General features: G+C 33.7%; 1 protein-coding gene across 1 annotated transcript in view; it reads left to right on the top strand.

Moving 5' to 3' along the window:
• The first annotated feature begins 378 nt into the window (after window positions 1–378).
• Window positions 379–15,140, top strand: part of LOC134537853 (hydrocephalus-inducing protein-like) — a 184,325-nt gene continuing 169,563 nt past the window's right edge. The window contains exons 1-6 of the mRNA XM_063378731.1: window positions 379–691; window positions 931–1,020; window positions 4,489–4,605; window positions 7,075–7,281; window positions 11,601–11,799; window positions 14,239–14,377. Of these exons, the coding sequence (XP_063234801.1) occupies window positions 1,018–1,020; window positions 4,489–4,605; window positions 7,075–7,281; window positions 11,601–11,799; window positions 14,239–14,377 (665 nt within the window). The 5' untranslated portion in view covers window positions 379–691; window positions 931–1,017. The remainder of the gene's footprint in view (window positions 692–930; window positions 1,021–4,488; window positions 4,606–7,074; window positions 7,282–11,600; window positions 11,800–14,238; window positions 14,378–15,140) is intronic.

Genomic DNA, 15,140 nt, shown 5'->3' on the forward strand with positions numbered 1-15,140 from the left:
TACGGTTACACGGTAGTTGCTGAAAAGTGTGTTTAGCTCTAAAACCGATTGTCTACAACTGTCAACGAATGACTGTGTTGTTGATCTCTATTTTGTAATTGTATCCAGAAAACGCGGGATTTTCTCACTTGTTTATACAGCATTATCAGCACAAATGGAATGTGTTTTCATATTGCTCAATATTTTTTTTTTACAAATCGGGAATTCAAACAACATGCACAGTATAATTTTTAAACTTATTTATTATTATTTTTTGAGCGAGAGTACCTATCTCAGTTTTAAGAAAATTAAGGTCAGGATCAATTAAAAAATATATATATATATATATATATATCTGTTGATTTTTTTTTTGTTGCATTCGGTAAAATATTACTCGAACTTGTGCCAGAAACACTTTCCATCTTGAATTTCTGCAAAAGACTGTTTATATTCTAAACAGCCAATCAGAGGCTAATGTAGAAGATATGTCGATCTGAACTACTTTGCCAACCTGTTTAAGTTAAATGGGAAATGGCCTCGAACGAAACATGTTCAGACTGTGTGTAACCGCACTCATCAGCTGAACATGTTCACCTGAAGTAGTTCAGACTCCCGTGTAACCGCGCCCTAAGATACAGTTATTTACATATTGACTTAGCTGATTTGGCTGTTGTATAATGTTTATCTGGCAGCTGAATTGTAGTTCCATGCTGTATGCGTTCCGACATTCACTTTACAGTGTTTTATATGTGCAACTTGCATCCGTATTTTACTCAAAAGCAAAAAAAAAAATTTAAAACGATGGTGTTTTGTTATCCTGTGTTAAAAAATTTGAAATACGTACAGGGCGCAAATGAATGTTATTGTTCGCATTTAATGTTTGCAATGATACAATGTGTTGCAGAATTTGGCATATTATCTTAGCGTGGTAATATATGTTTGAATTTGTAGATATAAATGGTTTAATATCAAGGTATATAAGATTTAAGTAAGAAGCTTCTATTATAATTTACTACACAGGTCCATTGTAAGTGGGAAATGGTAAGCACAGTATTAATACTATACTTTTATTACTAAATGGTATTAATACTGAACAAATTTTAGAATTCAATAAGCAGAAGTCAACTTGTATTTAATTTGCAGTAGAATCATTTCATAGTTCATTACTTTTAAAAAATATAATTCGCTTGAATGAATGATACTTAGTCCACTTGGCTAAATAAAGGGTAAATATGTACAGTCGCGGTAGATGCCAAAAAAAATGCTAAAAATCCGAAAACACTTTTATTCTGTGCTCTTTCACTTCCTCTTTGAAATCAACCGGCGGAGATAAGAAATTCCAACTACTTTCGGAGATATCGAATTTTTTAATTTTCATCACAATACCTGCGTATTCATGCGGAAAGAAATGCTAACAATCCGAAAATACTTTTATTCTATGCTCTTTCACTTCCTCTTTTCAAATCAACCGGCGGAGATAAGAAATTCCAAATACTTTATGAGATATCGAATTTTTTAATTTAGCAATACAACGCCCGTTTAACCCTTCGAACGTCGCCATTTTTTTTTTGACGTGTGTTAGTGAATGCGTAATAAATAAAATGGTTGATTAGGTCAGGTCAGTTACATTATAAATACTTTCAAACTAAGCGGACATTAAAAATAATGTGAATTTAATTTAATGGTTCTTTAGTTTTAAATTATTTATAATGTAACTGACCTGACCTAACAAAACCCGGACAAATGATGAACATTAACAACTCACGTAATTTTTTTTACTTAATACTTGCGCAACAATATCCAAATAAAAAAGTAATACTTTAAAATTAGAAACGTTAAAAACTCACCTAAGTTGGAGGCGGGTACATTTCCTTTGCCACTATAAGGAAATGATGTAGTCGTTCACGGCAGAAGTTGACCGATTAATTAAACATCGTATTGAACAATAAATGAATAAATAATCACGTATTGGTTCATTTGAATTCTGACCAATCACGGAATAAATAATCACCTATTGGTTCATTTCAATACTGGCCAATCACGGAACAGTCACGTGACAAAATTGTCCAATAAGAAACATGATACTCGTAAACAAGAAACCTTATTATCTATGACAAGAAACAATGGTGATCGCCGCATACTACGCAGGTATTGTGATGAAAATTAAAAAATTCGATATCTCCTAAAGTATTTGGAATTTCTTACCTCCGCCGGTTGATTTGAAAAGAGGAAGTGAAAGAGCACAGAATAAAAGTATTTTCAGATTTTTAGCATTTTTTTTGGCATCTACCGCGACTCTACATATAATGAAATTTAAAAATTAGATATCTCCTAAAGTATTTGGAATTTCTTACCTCCGCCGGTTGATTTGAAAAGAGGAAGTGAAAGAGCACAGAATAAAAGTATTTTCAGATTTTTAGCATTTTTTTTGGCATCTACCGCAACTGTACATATTTACCAAATAAAGATATTCAATTGTAAATGTAGAGTTTTGGGGATATATTAAAAGTATGATGGGCTTGAATCCAAAGTAGTTTGTAAATTAGTGCAACATCTCAGGTTGTGAGTTTTGGTTGTTTGTAGTTCACAAACCACTCGTTAGTACTACATAGATAAAAGCAAATTTATTTATAATCTACTTATGTAAAAAAATTAATTTGGGAAAGTTTTGTCGAAGGTATTTCCAATTAATGCAAGAGATATTCAGCAATAACCATATATAATCTCTGACATGATTGTGTTTTATAGATAATTATTGTTCAGTACCACCAACCATACCAACTTGAGTATATATAAACTTAAGCAAACAGACTTTAATTTGATATCTATCAAGTCTGTTCATACCAAAAGTGACTTAAGGCAGTAAGACTTTTTAGGAGTCTTCTACTTTGCGATTCTATAACAATACAGATGACGTAACTAAGATGGTGTTTCTCATGTCATTACCACCCCTACAGTTTTACTGGACCAGTGCGGGAATATGGGGGTTTTGGGGAACTATAAACACGCTATTTTCCATGCATTTAATTTTTTTAAATATTAAACTTTTTGATATTGTAAAGTATACTATAATCTCCACCCGCTCTAGTCTATTTCACAATACCAATATTTCATTATTTTTTTTTAAATTAATTTCTTATGGTAGTATTGTGAAATATTACAGTGTGCCCGATTTGTTAGCATACTGCACGATACTTAAGAATAAATGTCGCGGCAAGGGTGGCAAAATATGGAGAACAAAATACCAGAGAATAAAATAAAATAGACTAGACCTGGTGGGACTATAGTCTACTTTCCAATACGGAGGAAATATTTTCTCTACAAGACATTCTTTCATAAATTTAAATAAATAGACCAGTTAGACTTTTGTCTACTTCACGATACTCTGAAAATATTATGGCAAAATGTCTCACCTTTCTCCAAATTTAATACTGGTATTACTAAACAACCTAGAGTTGGTATAATTTAAGTCTACTTTATGATAAACTAAACCTATAATTTACCTAAATGAATACGTGAATTTTATTGCGTCTACATTCTCTCTCGCCAAAAGTCATAAATTTCCCCACATATACCTTAAGAACGTACAGGTTGTAATTGTTTCAACACAGCTTTGTTGATGACTTATCAATATCCCTGCCATATCTCAAGGTAAAGGTAACTATATTTTCTTTATTAACTGAATTACCCTCACCAAACTTTCGCTTTGTTCTCTCTCTTCACCGGTTGAAAAAAAAACCTAACTCACAACTATTTTCTCACCTAAAACGTCAAACTAAATGCACTTAATACGACAAATCACAAACATTTAAAAGCCATAAAAACCCACTTACCTTTCTTGGCTTTATGGTAATAATCTTTTACTATCAATAATTTCTCTTGCAGATATAAAATTTATGCCAAAAAAACAATTGCCATTCCTCCATTTAATTTGTTCTATATTGCAAAACATGAACCGTTGTTTTCCTGTTCACAACTAAAATCACACAACCAAACATTCTTCCTCTACATTGCACCGTTATATTAATTTCATATAAATAAACATGCTAATGGAAACATTAATTTTAGGCAGAAGAGTTAACAAAAAAAAATCAAAAAAATTGAAATCAACTATGCTCTTCTCTAGTGACTACTTTACCTATTTCCTCACATATCCAATATATTTTTTAATATCTACTTTTTACTTATTTTGTACCTATTTATTCACTACATAAAAATATTTATTTCCTTGTTAATGCATTCCTTCTTGTAACACAATCGCTTCAAAACTGAATTGTCATTCGACCTTTAGTTTTCACGGTGCTATTTTGTCTTTTGCTGTTGCCAATTTCATATACCATATTTTCCTTTGTTCTGCAATTAAATTTGTTAGCCATGGAGTTGTTATCACCCGCATTGCAACTTCCATGGCATACATTTTTTCTCCTTTATTTTTTCCAACCAACAGAAATCCTGTATCGTAAATTGAACTTGACCCGACGTTTTTTTTTTTTTTTTTTTTTCTCACAGGAGTCTGATGTGGAAAGCTGTGATGTAGTTGAAGTTCTTCCTACCCAGGAAAGATTTTCACAGAGAGAGATATTTTCCTTGTTCCTGGGTACAGATATTGCCAGTGCACCTGAGCAGGTTAGTGCAATTTTAAACTTATGGGCACCAATATAAACTTATTATCATGACAGAGTAGGATGGGGTGAATAGAAGTTGAAATTTAAAATTTAAAAAAATCTGTTTTATATTACTAGATGTAAACTAAATTTGCAAATATCTTATAAATTTAGCAATAATAAGAAAATAGTTATGCTTACATTTATACACTATAAATAAAGAAAATAAAAATTGTATCCAATTAATTTACAATTTTGAATCTAATTTAAATTTTTTTACCATGAAACTTTTTCTTTAAATTTCTTCAGTGGAAAAGTGTTTTCCATAAAAATTTTGTATGTTGTTTGATCACCAATTAGTTCCAACTTTTTAACATGATTCAAAATTAGGTTTTGGAGCAATACCTACCTCCAAAGTACCCCATTTGTAGAAATTTGGAGGTAAATTTCATTCCTTTTAATGATTAAAACTTCTTTAAATTTCAAAATCATATTAGTTTGATACATTAGTGGACTATCGTACAATCATTGTTTTTTAACTGGCAACATTTTTACCTTATCTATATTATTTAAAATAACTTACCCTTTCTCATAATAAATTGCGAAAATAATTCTAACACACATTTTAGGCATTTTCACTCTTTCTAAAAAATTCTGTTTAAAAACAAGATAAGGAAACAGAACTACTTATCCGTCCTCATCGTAGTATACTATCTTGAGCAGTTTTCAAACTTCGTGGTTTTTATGAAGCTCTGCACACCGTATGTGTGACCGGGTAGGAGGGGATTTTAAAACCTTCGAGGATCACTTTTATTTAACAAATAAAAATTAATGTCTCACATTAAGAAATAAAATGGTTCTTCTGAATTTTTAAAATTGAATAAATAGCTACTGGAATATTTTGTGGATTCATTTCGCGCTAGGCTAAAATTCAAAGTGCTGCTTCTGGTACTGGCTCACAACTCATCTAGAGCACTCTGGGCCAATGAGAACCCTCAACGAAAACTGTATTGAATCACATGCAACCACATTGGGACGTCTCAAAAAACAGTGGCCTATGAGTGGGTACATTTCTGAAAGTTCAGATGACTTGAGACTCCATGACTGTTCTCTACTAATTTGATTAACGATGTGTGAGGTCTTTGCTTGAGATTCCTGGTGAAGCCAGGCTCAGAATGGTGAAGGTCTCATGGTAGCAGTGGTTATACCCCGCATGCTGTGGAATGATGCCCTCTTGATGGAGGGATGATGCAAATGATACGTTCTTGCCTCGTTGTTAGTTTCCGGGTGTGGATAGCACTCTGACCAGACCAGGCATAGTGTCTTGAGTGAAGGGTCTCAGGCCGGTAGGGACTCAAGGCACATTAGAGTGACATTATCTTTGAAAGATTTGTGCAATGGGAGTGCATGACTTGATGTAGGCTTTTGGACATACGCCATTGCTTAGCACATGTATGTCTGCAGAAGAAAACTACAAAAAAACACAAATGACAAAAAACACAAATTAAGCAAAAATTGCTGTTGTCAGGATTTAACGCCACACAATATTCCACAACAGGAATATGGTCAACAAACAAGGAAAAAACAAAGAAAAATGGACTAACAGAACGAAAAAAAACCCACAAATGATGACAGCACAAAAATTCCGAACCCAAAAAAAATTCAAGAAACGAGACAAAAAACCACAGCAAAACGAAAAGACGAAACAAACACAATAGTTTTCAAAAAAAAAAAAAGAGAAACGAAAAAACCCCTACAAATGATGACAGCACAAAAAATATTGAATCCAAAAAATTCAGCACAACAGTCAAAACGAGACAAAAACACGACCAAACGAAAAGACGATTGCACTGCATAATTAACTTCACTGTCACATAGGAATGTGTTTCTGTAAGCCAACCAGTGTTTAAACTCTGCTTCAAGGTTCTGATTTCCAAAGAGCTGCGCGAAAGTTCCATTAACTAGCCAGTTTGGAACTATTGATAACCTACATGAGATTGAACAGTTAGACCATTAATAAGTAACCATTCATTCATGCTATGGAAACTGGTCAAACAAGCTTCTTAACCATGCAGGTTTAGTTAATAGTACTCAGTTTAATTTATTTCAGCCATTGGGTCTTTTTTAGTTGTTTATAAATTAGTGCTAAGAAATGGAATATGATTATGCAATGGTTACAAATCAAATAAATTATTACCTTCTTTTTATCTCTTTAATGTTTTAAGTAAATCATGGGTGTGCTAGCATTCGTCCTTAATTGAAGAATGTAGGTGGTCAGCATACTTATTATTTAATACAGGAAATGTGAGAGGTATTACGCTGACTATATGATTGCTAAAATTAGAACACACAATTAATATTCAACATGGCACAAATATTTTTTAACAGAATAAAATGCAGGGAAAGTCAAGTCTTCGATCTTTTTTGGAAGTGCTTTGTGTTTGAGATAAATGTTGGTTGTAACTACTCAGTTTTTGGTTATTGATTGCAGGTTCCTCCATGCTTATTTATGCAAGAAATGTTGATGACAACGGAGCAGAGGAATCAGAAATTAGCTGTGCCGCAGACCAACTCCAAATATGAAAAACTTTTCGGCCTGGATAATGTTTTCAGGATTGTTCCACGGATAATACTATTTCAGTGTGTTAAACCAGGGGATACCAGCACGGTTGCTCTGTCCATTCGGAATGCTGGCAAGGTATTATTGATATTTACTTGCAGCTTAGTAAAATTCTTACTGCAAGTTTTGAAAATGTTTTGGTTTTAGATCAATGTAAAATAAACTTCTTTCTTGTATGGGTAATGCATGTTCTTGAAATGTTGACTGAGTTTGAATGCAACATTTCAGATTTTGTCTCAGTAATGATGAACAGCTAATAATGATGAATTTTGAAATTTTGTTCGTTGCTGCAGGACTTAACTTACCTACTTAATGTGACTGTTCATTTCAAAATTCACATTAATATCTAATTTATTATTTATTTATTTATTTATTTATTTATTTATTTATTTATTTATTTATTTATTTGTAATTGTAACTGATGTCTGTCATCATCTGCGGGATGCATACTCAGGGAATAGTAGTTGTTGTTGTTGTTGTTATTATAAAGCCTAGTACAACACACAGATAAGTGGTTGCAATGGCAAAATTTGTTTGTTTTAAACATGTGGTGATGGCTTGTGGCACAAACTTGTTTTTTGTTTATTTGTTTAGAGATGTGCCAATTTTCCAGTTAGCCATATCAGCAACTTTGAAAAATTGTTCATTCAAATAGTTAAACGAGCCCGTCGTGATTATGCTAGTGAGGATGCTAGGTAACTTTGTCTGGAGCAACCTCTCAGCTGGTATAAATGTGGAAGGGACGCCTTCAACATCTCACTGGTTAAGGAGCGAAGGGCCCCATTAAGTACGGCTCGGTGTGACCCCCAGCAGGCTCATTAAAGAAGAAATTAGTTAAAGTGTGAGCCAGGAGCAAGCAGTATTGACTGCAGATTTGTCTACCGGTCACGAAAGTCACAAAAAGTAAGGAAACTGGAGGACTGGTCTTAAAATTCTAGAGAAAGTCCCGGGGAAAAAAAATTAAGAATGCTGGATGTCACAAATCTTTAATTTCTAGTAGCATTTTGTTAACTTGCAATATACGAGAATATTGGTTCACCATTGTGGTCTAACAGTTATAATGAACGTAAATTTCAGTGTCTCAGTAAAGGGTTAAAAAAATGCATAATTAAAAAGTCTTCTGCCCGAGGCAGACTCTGAAGATGTATTGAAAGAGTTTTAACAGGGTTTCCACATTGTTGAAAGTCAGGGAAGTTTGACCTGTTCAGGAAATTGACTTGAAATGCTAGAGAAGTCATGGAAATTCCCCAGTGTCATAATCCATACTGTGTTAGTAATTCTTTTTTTAGATGTTGTTTTAGTGCATAGTCATACTATAAAATAATGTATGCGAGATTCTGTTTGAAATAAATTAGAAAGAGTTAGGCTGTAAGTGGGGATGGTGGAGGTTAGATATTCTTTATTTCTTTCAGTGTATCACAAAATAGGTAATAGGCATATTTCAAGGAAATTTTGGTCATGGAAAAGTGAGAGAAATATTGTATTTACTAGCGTATGGATTGCAGATTTTATGCATATTTTTTTTTTTTTTTAGTAAAATGTACTGCGATCCATATGCAAATTTTCCATTTTGAGTAAAACAAAAAAATTATCATTGCACTGTTGTTGTTGATTATGTGCTTAAATAACTAGCCTGTGTTGGTTTAAATAAATATGGCACAAGTAAATATAAATTGTTTAATTAAAATAGCTCAGCAGTGCGTGTAAGGCATCATGAACTGCGCTGTTAAGCACAGTCTTTTTTGTCTCTTGGTGAAGGCGACGGGTAAAAAACTAATAGACCGGGAAAGGAGAACACTTTTCCTTTGTTTTTTTTTGTTAGATAGTTCTAAGGAAAAGAGGGGAGGGGAATGACGAAGTGTTTCTTACGCTGCAATAAGCTGAGACATGGACCATAAAAACTTTACTTGTATTCTATTGGAGAAAAATTTGTGGTGTGATCCATATTCGAGGGCGACTCTTACGGTAAAACAGTTATATTTTTTTGCCTAAAATTAAGGGTGTGACCCATGCGAAGAGGTGACCGATCTGTGAGTAATTACGGTATACTTTCAGATTTGAGTGGACCTACTTTTTAAGATGATACGCAACAATAAATTCCAAGCGGAGCTGAGAACGTTCTACCTCGGGGTATGTCTTCAGACTGCAGGAATAGGACAAAATGGTTATTGGTCAGTGCCTTCGTGCCACGACAATGACTATTATGCCATAGTGGAATTCATGTAATCAACATTATAAAAGAATACATAATTACTCTCATAAAAAAAATATGACATGTAAGCTCATGTGCAAATAACTCTTATAACAAAAATTGATGATCATGTATTATTTTACTAATTTCAGCTTCTTGGCCTGTTGGCTACTTTTTTTTTTTTTTTTTTGGCATGACCTTGTTTTAATAATTATCAGGCATTACAGTTAATGCTTGGAATATGTTGCTAGTCTGCTGGAAGAAAACATGACCCTCTGGGACCAGAATACACAAATTACAAACCTTTACTTAATATTGTTATTTAAGGGTTACGGACACTTGGTCAAATTATTATTTAATCTTTGAGGACTGGGCTAAAGGGCTTGATACGAGAACTCCTGTATGGGCGCCACCGTATGAAAGGACACACGGACCCGACGAAGACTCCCACTCAATGTGGGAGCGAGATTTGGACCCTCTACATTTCGCACACCAATTGCCAAGACCTGGCCCGCTCTCAGTGTAGGGTACGCCTTAAGGATTATCACGGTGGGCTCTCAGGACATCCCACACGCCGCCATGCAGTAGGTGTTATACACGTGGGCACAAGAAGAAAGGAACACCATTTATATCACACATCTATGTTTATTAAGAAGTTACACGCTCCTGTATACATCGTCCTGTAAACAGTTAAAAAGCTGGAGGCACAAATCAGTTTATGTCGCGGTGTGGTCCACACAAGGCCACAAGAATTATGTAAGGTGGATTAAATACCTGCAGAGAGTATTAAGAATAATTATTTAAACAGCCCGCCGGCTGAGAGTAGCCCCTAGGAGAAACGTAAAAAGATTTAAAGACTTAATAACATGAACGGAAAACTACTTATCAATGAATACAAGTGGTGAGGTCCCTGAGGTGCTGGTGGATCTGCTCTCGGCCGGAGCTTACGAAGGACTGGGGCGATCGGATGCTCTGCACGGGCTACATGGCGTCTCTCGCGCCGAACCAAACTACCGTTACGTTTTTATGATTGTGTGTGAAGGGATATTAAAAACTAGACACACAAAACACTCATACAATTATTGTACACTTTCTCGTGGCTAGTATGATTAAAACATATAGTAATTCAAAAATTAATATTAAAACAATGTCTAGCTACGGCTGGACTCGTGTCCGCCTCAGGAATGTCCATTGCCGTCTTTATTTGACACAAAATTAATATAAGATTTATTAAGCAAAACCCTGCCATGCCACAAAATGCTTAGGATAAAAAAAATAAGGGTTTACAATTTAATTTATAATTATGTAAGGGGACGGAGCACTGAAGCTATGGCGCCCTCTCACGGGAGTCTGTGGCGGGCCATTCAAACACACGTCACGCATCACAGCATGCGTACATATTGGCGGTAAAAATGCCAGGAAGGAGTGTTTAGGGATGTCATGGGACCGCAAAGAGAGAGGAGTCTGACCAGGCTTAAAGGGACAAAGCCGAGGTCGACGTCAGCGTTATGAGGCTATGAACTGAATTATTATAAAAGGCCTACAGGGCTTTGAGTAAAATTATTATTTAAGTGTTATAGGTGACTGAGTCAAATTATTATTTAATTGTAATGGGGCACTGAGTTGAATTAATATTTAGGGGCTACGAGGCACTGAGACAAATTATTGAAGTGTTATGGGGTACTGTGTTGAATTATTATTTAAGGTTTACGCGGCACTAAGTAATTAATATTTGAGAGTTTATGGAGCACTAGAAAAAATTATTTTAGAGCTACAAAATTATTATTGAAGTATTATGGGGCACTGAGTTGAATTATATATTAACGGTTATGGGAACTGAGATTAATTATTATTTAAGCACTACAGGGTACTGAGTCAAATGATTATTTAAGTGTTAATGGGCCACTTAGTCAAATTATTGTATGAGGGTTATGGGGCACTGACTCAAATTATTATTTAAGGGTTATGGGGCATCTCTTCAAGGAGCGTCTGGCTCTATATTTAAGCTGTGTATACACAAATACATGCAGGCTCATACGAAATGGCGGGTGGTTAAAAGAAGTGATGAACGTTGACGGTGGATGGTTGGTTGCATCAGGCTCAGAGACGAGGTATAGCCCCTAGTCGACATTGGTATGAAAAATGTGTGCATTTGTAGAATGATGAGTAAACTCTCTGGTTTTTTATTTATTATTGTGGTTCTCAGATGCCCAGACCTCTTCGCATGGCCTCCACAAACTCTCCGAACTTCCAAATAAACTACAAATCTCAGGATCTTGTGATGCGTGTGGCTCCAGGACTTTCTGCTGTTTTCGAGGTCAAGTTCCTGCCTGATGAATTCAGGGACTACAAACACGAGATAACATTCTTCACGGAGCTTTCCAAAATCACAGTTCCCGTTTATGGTAAGTACAAATTTTGATGACTAAAGCTCGAAAGCATTTATTTTGCTTGTAGTTTTGAGTCGGAAATCTACAGCAGTTGTTAGGAAATGTGCTTACATTAAAGGCATTTTAGCAATCAATGAAACAAAAACTTGTTCCTTTGCAAAAGAAGTGCACTAAAAACTAAAAACTATAATTTTAAAAATACGCAAAACCCTCTTTCAGAATGAAAATGCTTTGCCCTGCAAGAAACATTGGCACTACATTTGGTTTACTTGGCAAAACCACACAGTTTAAGCACAGAAAACAAGCAGTTGTAAACTGAATGCTTAGTTATTGACTGTGTGGCAGTATACAGCTACATGAAAATCTTAAGCATCTCCTAAAGTACAATACGCAATCAACAGAACATAATGTATAATGACTACCAGCTTGTGAACTCAAAATTTTACTACGAGGGGAAGTAAATTAGTAAGTCACAATGATAATTAAAAAATAACTTATAATGATAAACACTTAAAAACTATTTTTATATATCAAAATAATCTCCAAAAATATTTTTGTACCTATCCCATTGTTTCTTCAGTCCCCCAATACCAGGTGCTTGAAATTTTTTGGGTTGTGGCCTCAGCCACATCAGGATGTACTGGTTTACAAAGGAATTTTTTGTTAAAGTACAGAAAAATGTTTTTTGTGTGGCTACTACTATGACATACAGTCATCGAACACCGTTGTCATTTTGGAACTGAATGATGTGTGCGTGTGATCAATTTCATTACAACAATTTTGATGTTGCAGTGTTTTTTTTTATGGTCAATATTATGCTTATGCATACAATTATTAAAATTATTTCATTGTTTAAGTTATGCATTAAAACAGAAGACATAATCTTATAGAAACTGTGTGAAAACACCAAATTATTTTTAGCCATTTAAATTTTAAATTATATGATTTTAATGATTACATTGCTTAATTTATTTTTGGTACTTGAATAGTTTTGTATTTAGATTTTTCTCTGCCGTGTTGAAAGCCAAATTTCTTACATACATTTCTTTGTTAAGTTTCGTGGTAAGCCTACTTTATTTTAGTTCCTTGTAATAGTTTCTGATATTGATTGCAGTTTTTTCATAACTTACCTGTGTACGCAGTTATACTTACAAAACATTTATTTTCTTTTTTGATGTGACGTCTAATAAATCGATGAACGCCTGCTGCACGCACAAAAAAGTGTCCCTTAATGCACCTTTTCCCACTACTATGTGTCCCATTACGCTCATTGTACGCTTGCGCCGCATCTATCTCTATTCCACTCGATTTGACTTTTCAACCATGTTTTTCGTCGTTTGAATTATTAATATTATGTAATTTATTTAACGATCGTCCACCGATTTTCAGCATAATCGGTACGGTTATTTAAAAGTAATGTTGAATTTTGAAATACTTTTTTGTACGAACAATGGTGTTTTACAGTTACACATAATAATTCAAATTACACCCGGGATCCTTTGCACAATGTTTTAAAAAATATTGTAACACATTATAAATAAGTTTGGTGTATTTGGGATGTGTATTTGTTATAAAATTGTATTATAAAAACGAAATAATATTATTCCCCTACGGTGCTGTCATCTACGGTGAAGGACACGAACCGAATGAATCACGCTATCTATCAGTTTGAACGGCAACCAGGCACTCGTTAATACATATTTTCCAGGCATTCGTTAATACATATTTTCCTTTGTTTATTGCGAGGAGTGTTATTATTAATGAATTATAAATAATATTTCGTGCCCGGGGCCACAATTGCATATCATTTTGAGCACTGGAAGACATAAAAACGTAAAATATGCTCAACAAATTTTAATCTCATCCCCAGCGCACCACGAGCGTCTGGGTTGGAGATTAAAGCCGAAAGTCTTTCTTAAACTTACTAATACTTATTTTATTAACTGCAAGGGCATTTTTATTAAATTCTTTGTTTAATTTCACGACGAACAAACTTCATCGTTAAATGTGTAATTGCGAAAAAACGTAAAACATTCTCAACGATCTTGAAGTTAAATAGCAAACATGTATAAAAGTTATAGTTAAAATAATATCTTTGTTAAAGTAATAAACATATTTGAATTAATGAGTGCAAATAAAAGTAAATTTATCAATTGAATTGTAGATTTCATTTCACTCCTCCTTTGTATCCATACAAAATAGTGATAATTCAATAAAAATGATTCAATTTTATTCATAAAAGTATGCAATCATTTCATCAATGTTTTGTTAAAACGTTGTCACGTTAAACTATCGTCCGCAAACTGACTTTACAGACAACCATTTTTTTTTTTTACTTGGGCAAATTCATCAATTTATTACTTCTGTAAAATAAATTCTGTTCCTCTCTACATGTTATTTAAATCCCTACCTGTTTCTGTAAAGAATTGTTTTTAAATTGGTGTTTAATTACAGCGATCGGACCTCGCCCACTTCTGGATTTTCCAGATTCCATTTGTATGCCTTCCACAGCTGTAAAAATTAGTTCAACTAAATCCATCATAATTCGCAACATGGGGGAGATACCAGCTGTTTTCGTCCTCTCCACTGAAAGGTATAATGTAATAGATATTTTGTGTGATGTGTTTGTTTATACTTAAGACCAGGGTGATTAATAATGTGTATGAGTGGAGCTCTTTCAAAAGCCATTGACAATAGTCTGTAGAAAGAAAGTTTTTGCTCAAAATTTCAATCATCAAACAATTATTCAGTTTGACTTAAAATACTTACACTTCGAAATACTGAATATTTTATTTCATTCTTAGTGAAGTGAACTTGTTGCATATCACCTGGTGTAATTATCAAAATTGTGGTTGAGTCATTGTTGAACAGTACATATATTTAATGTGTTTGTACTCAGTTATAATGAACCTGGGGGCCTAATATAACTAGCCATATTTACTCCAAATACACAGCATAATGACGAAATTTCATATGGCAGGACATTCTGCAAACGGGAATTTTTTTTATAAGTGAAAAAAAGAAATGAAAAATTGTTGTTAGGTAAATACTTTAAAAAGATTCCTAAAATTTTAAAAATCTATACTTTTCATTGATTATTTTCAACCATTAAAGAGAAATAGTCATTGACATTGCTTGGAACCACATACAATTGTTAGTTTTGATATGACTTAAAAAATCATTTAAATGTTAAAAAAAAAATTCCCTTCCTTTGGCTCTGAAAACACTTTACCGAAACAAGTATTTGATTCTTGTTTCTCATTTATAGTGCACAGTTTATTTTTAGTCTGATAACTGATCAATAATTTGTACTTTCAAAATAAAGTATGTCTTTGTGACAAATATAATTTTGGTCA

The sequence above is a fragment of the Bacillus rossius genome, chromosome 12 (assembly GCF_032445375.1).
Source record: "Bacillus rossius redtenbacheri isolate Brsri chromosome 12, Brsri_v3, whole genome shotgun sequence".
Classification (NCBI taxonomy): Eukaryota; Metazoa; Arthropoda; class Insecta; order Phasmatodea; family Bacillidae; genus Bacillus; species Bacillus rossius.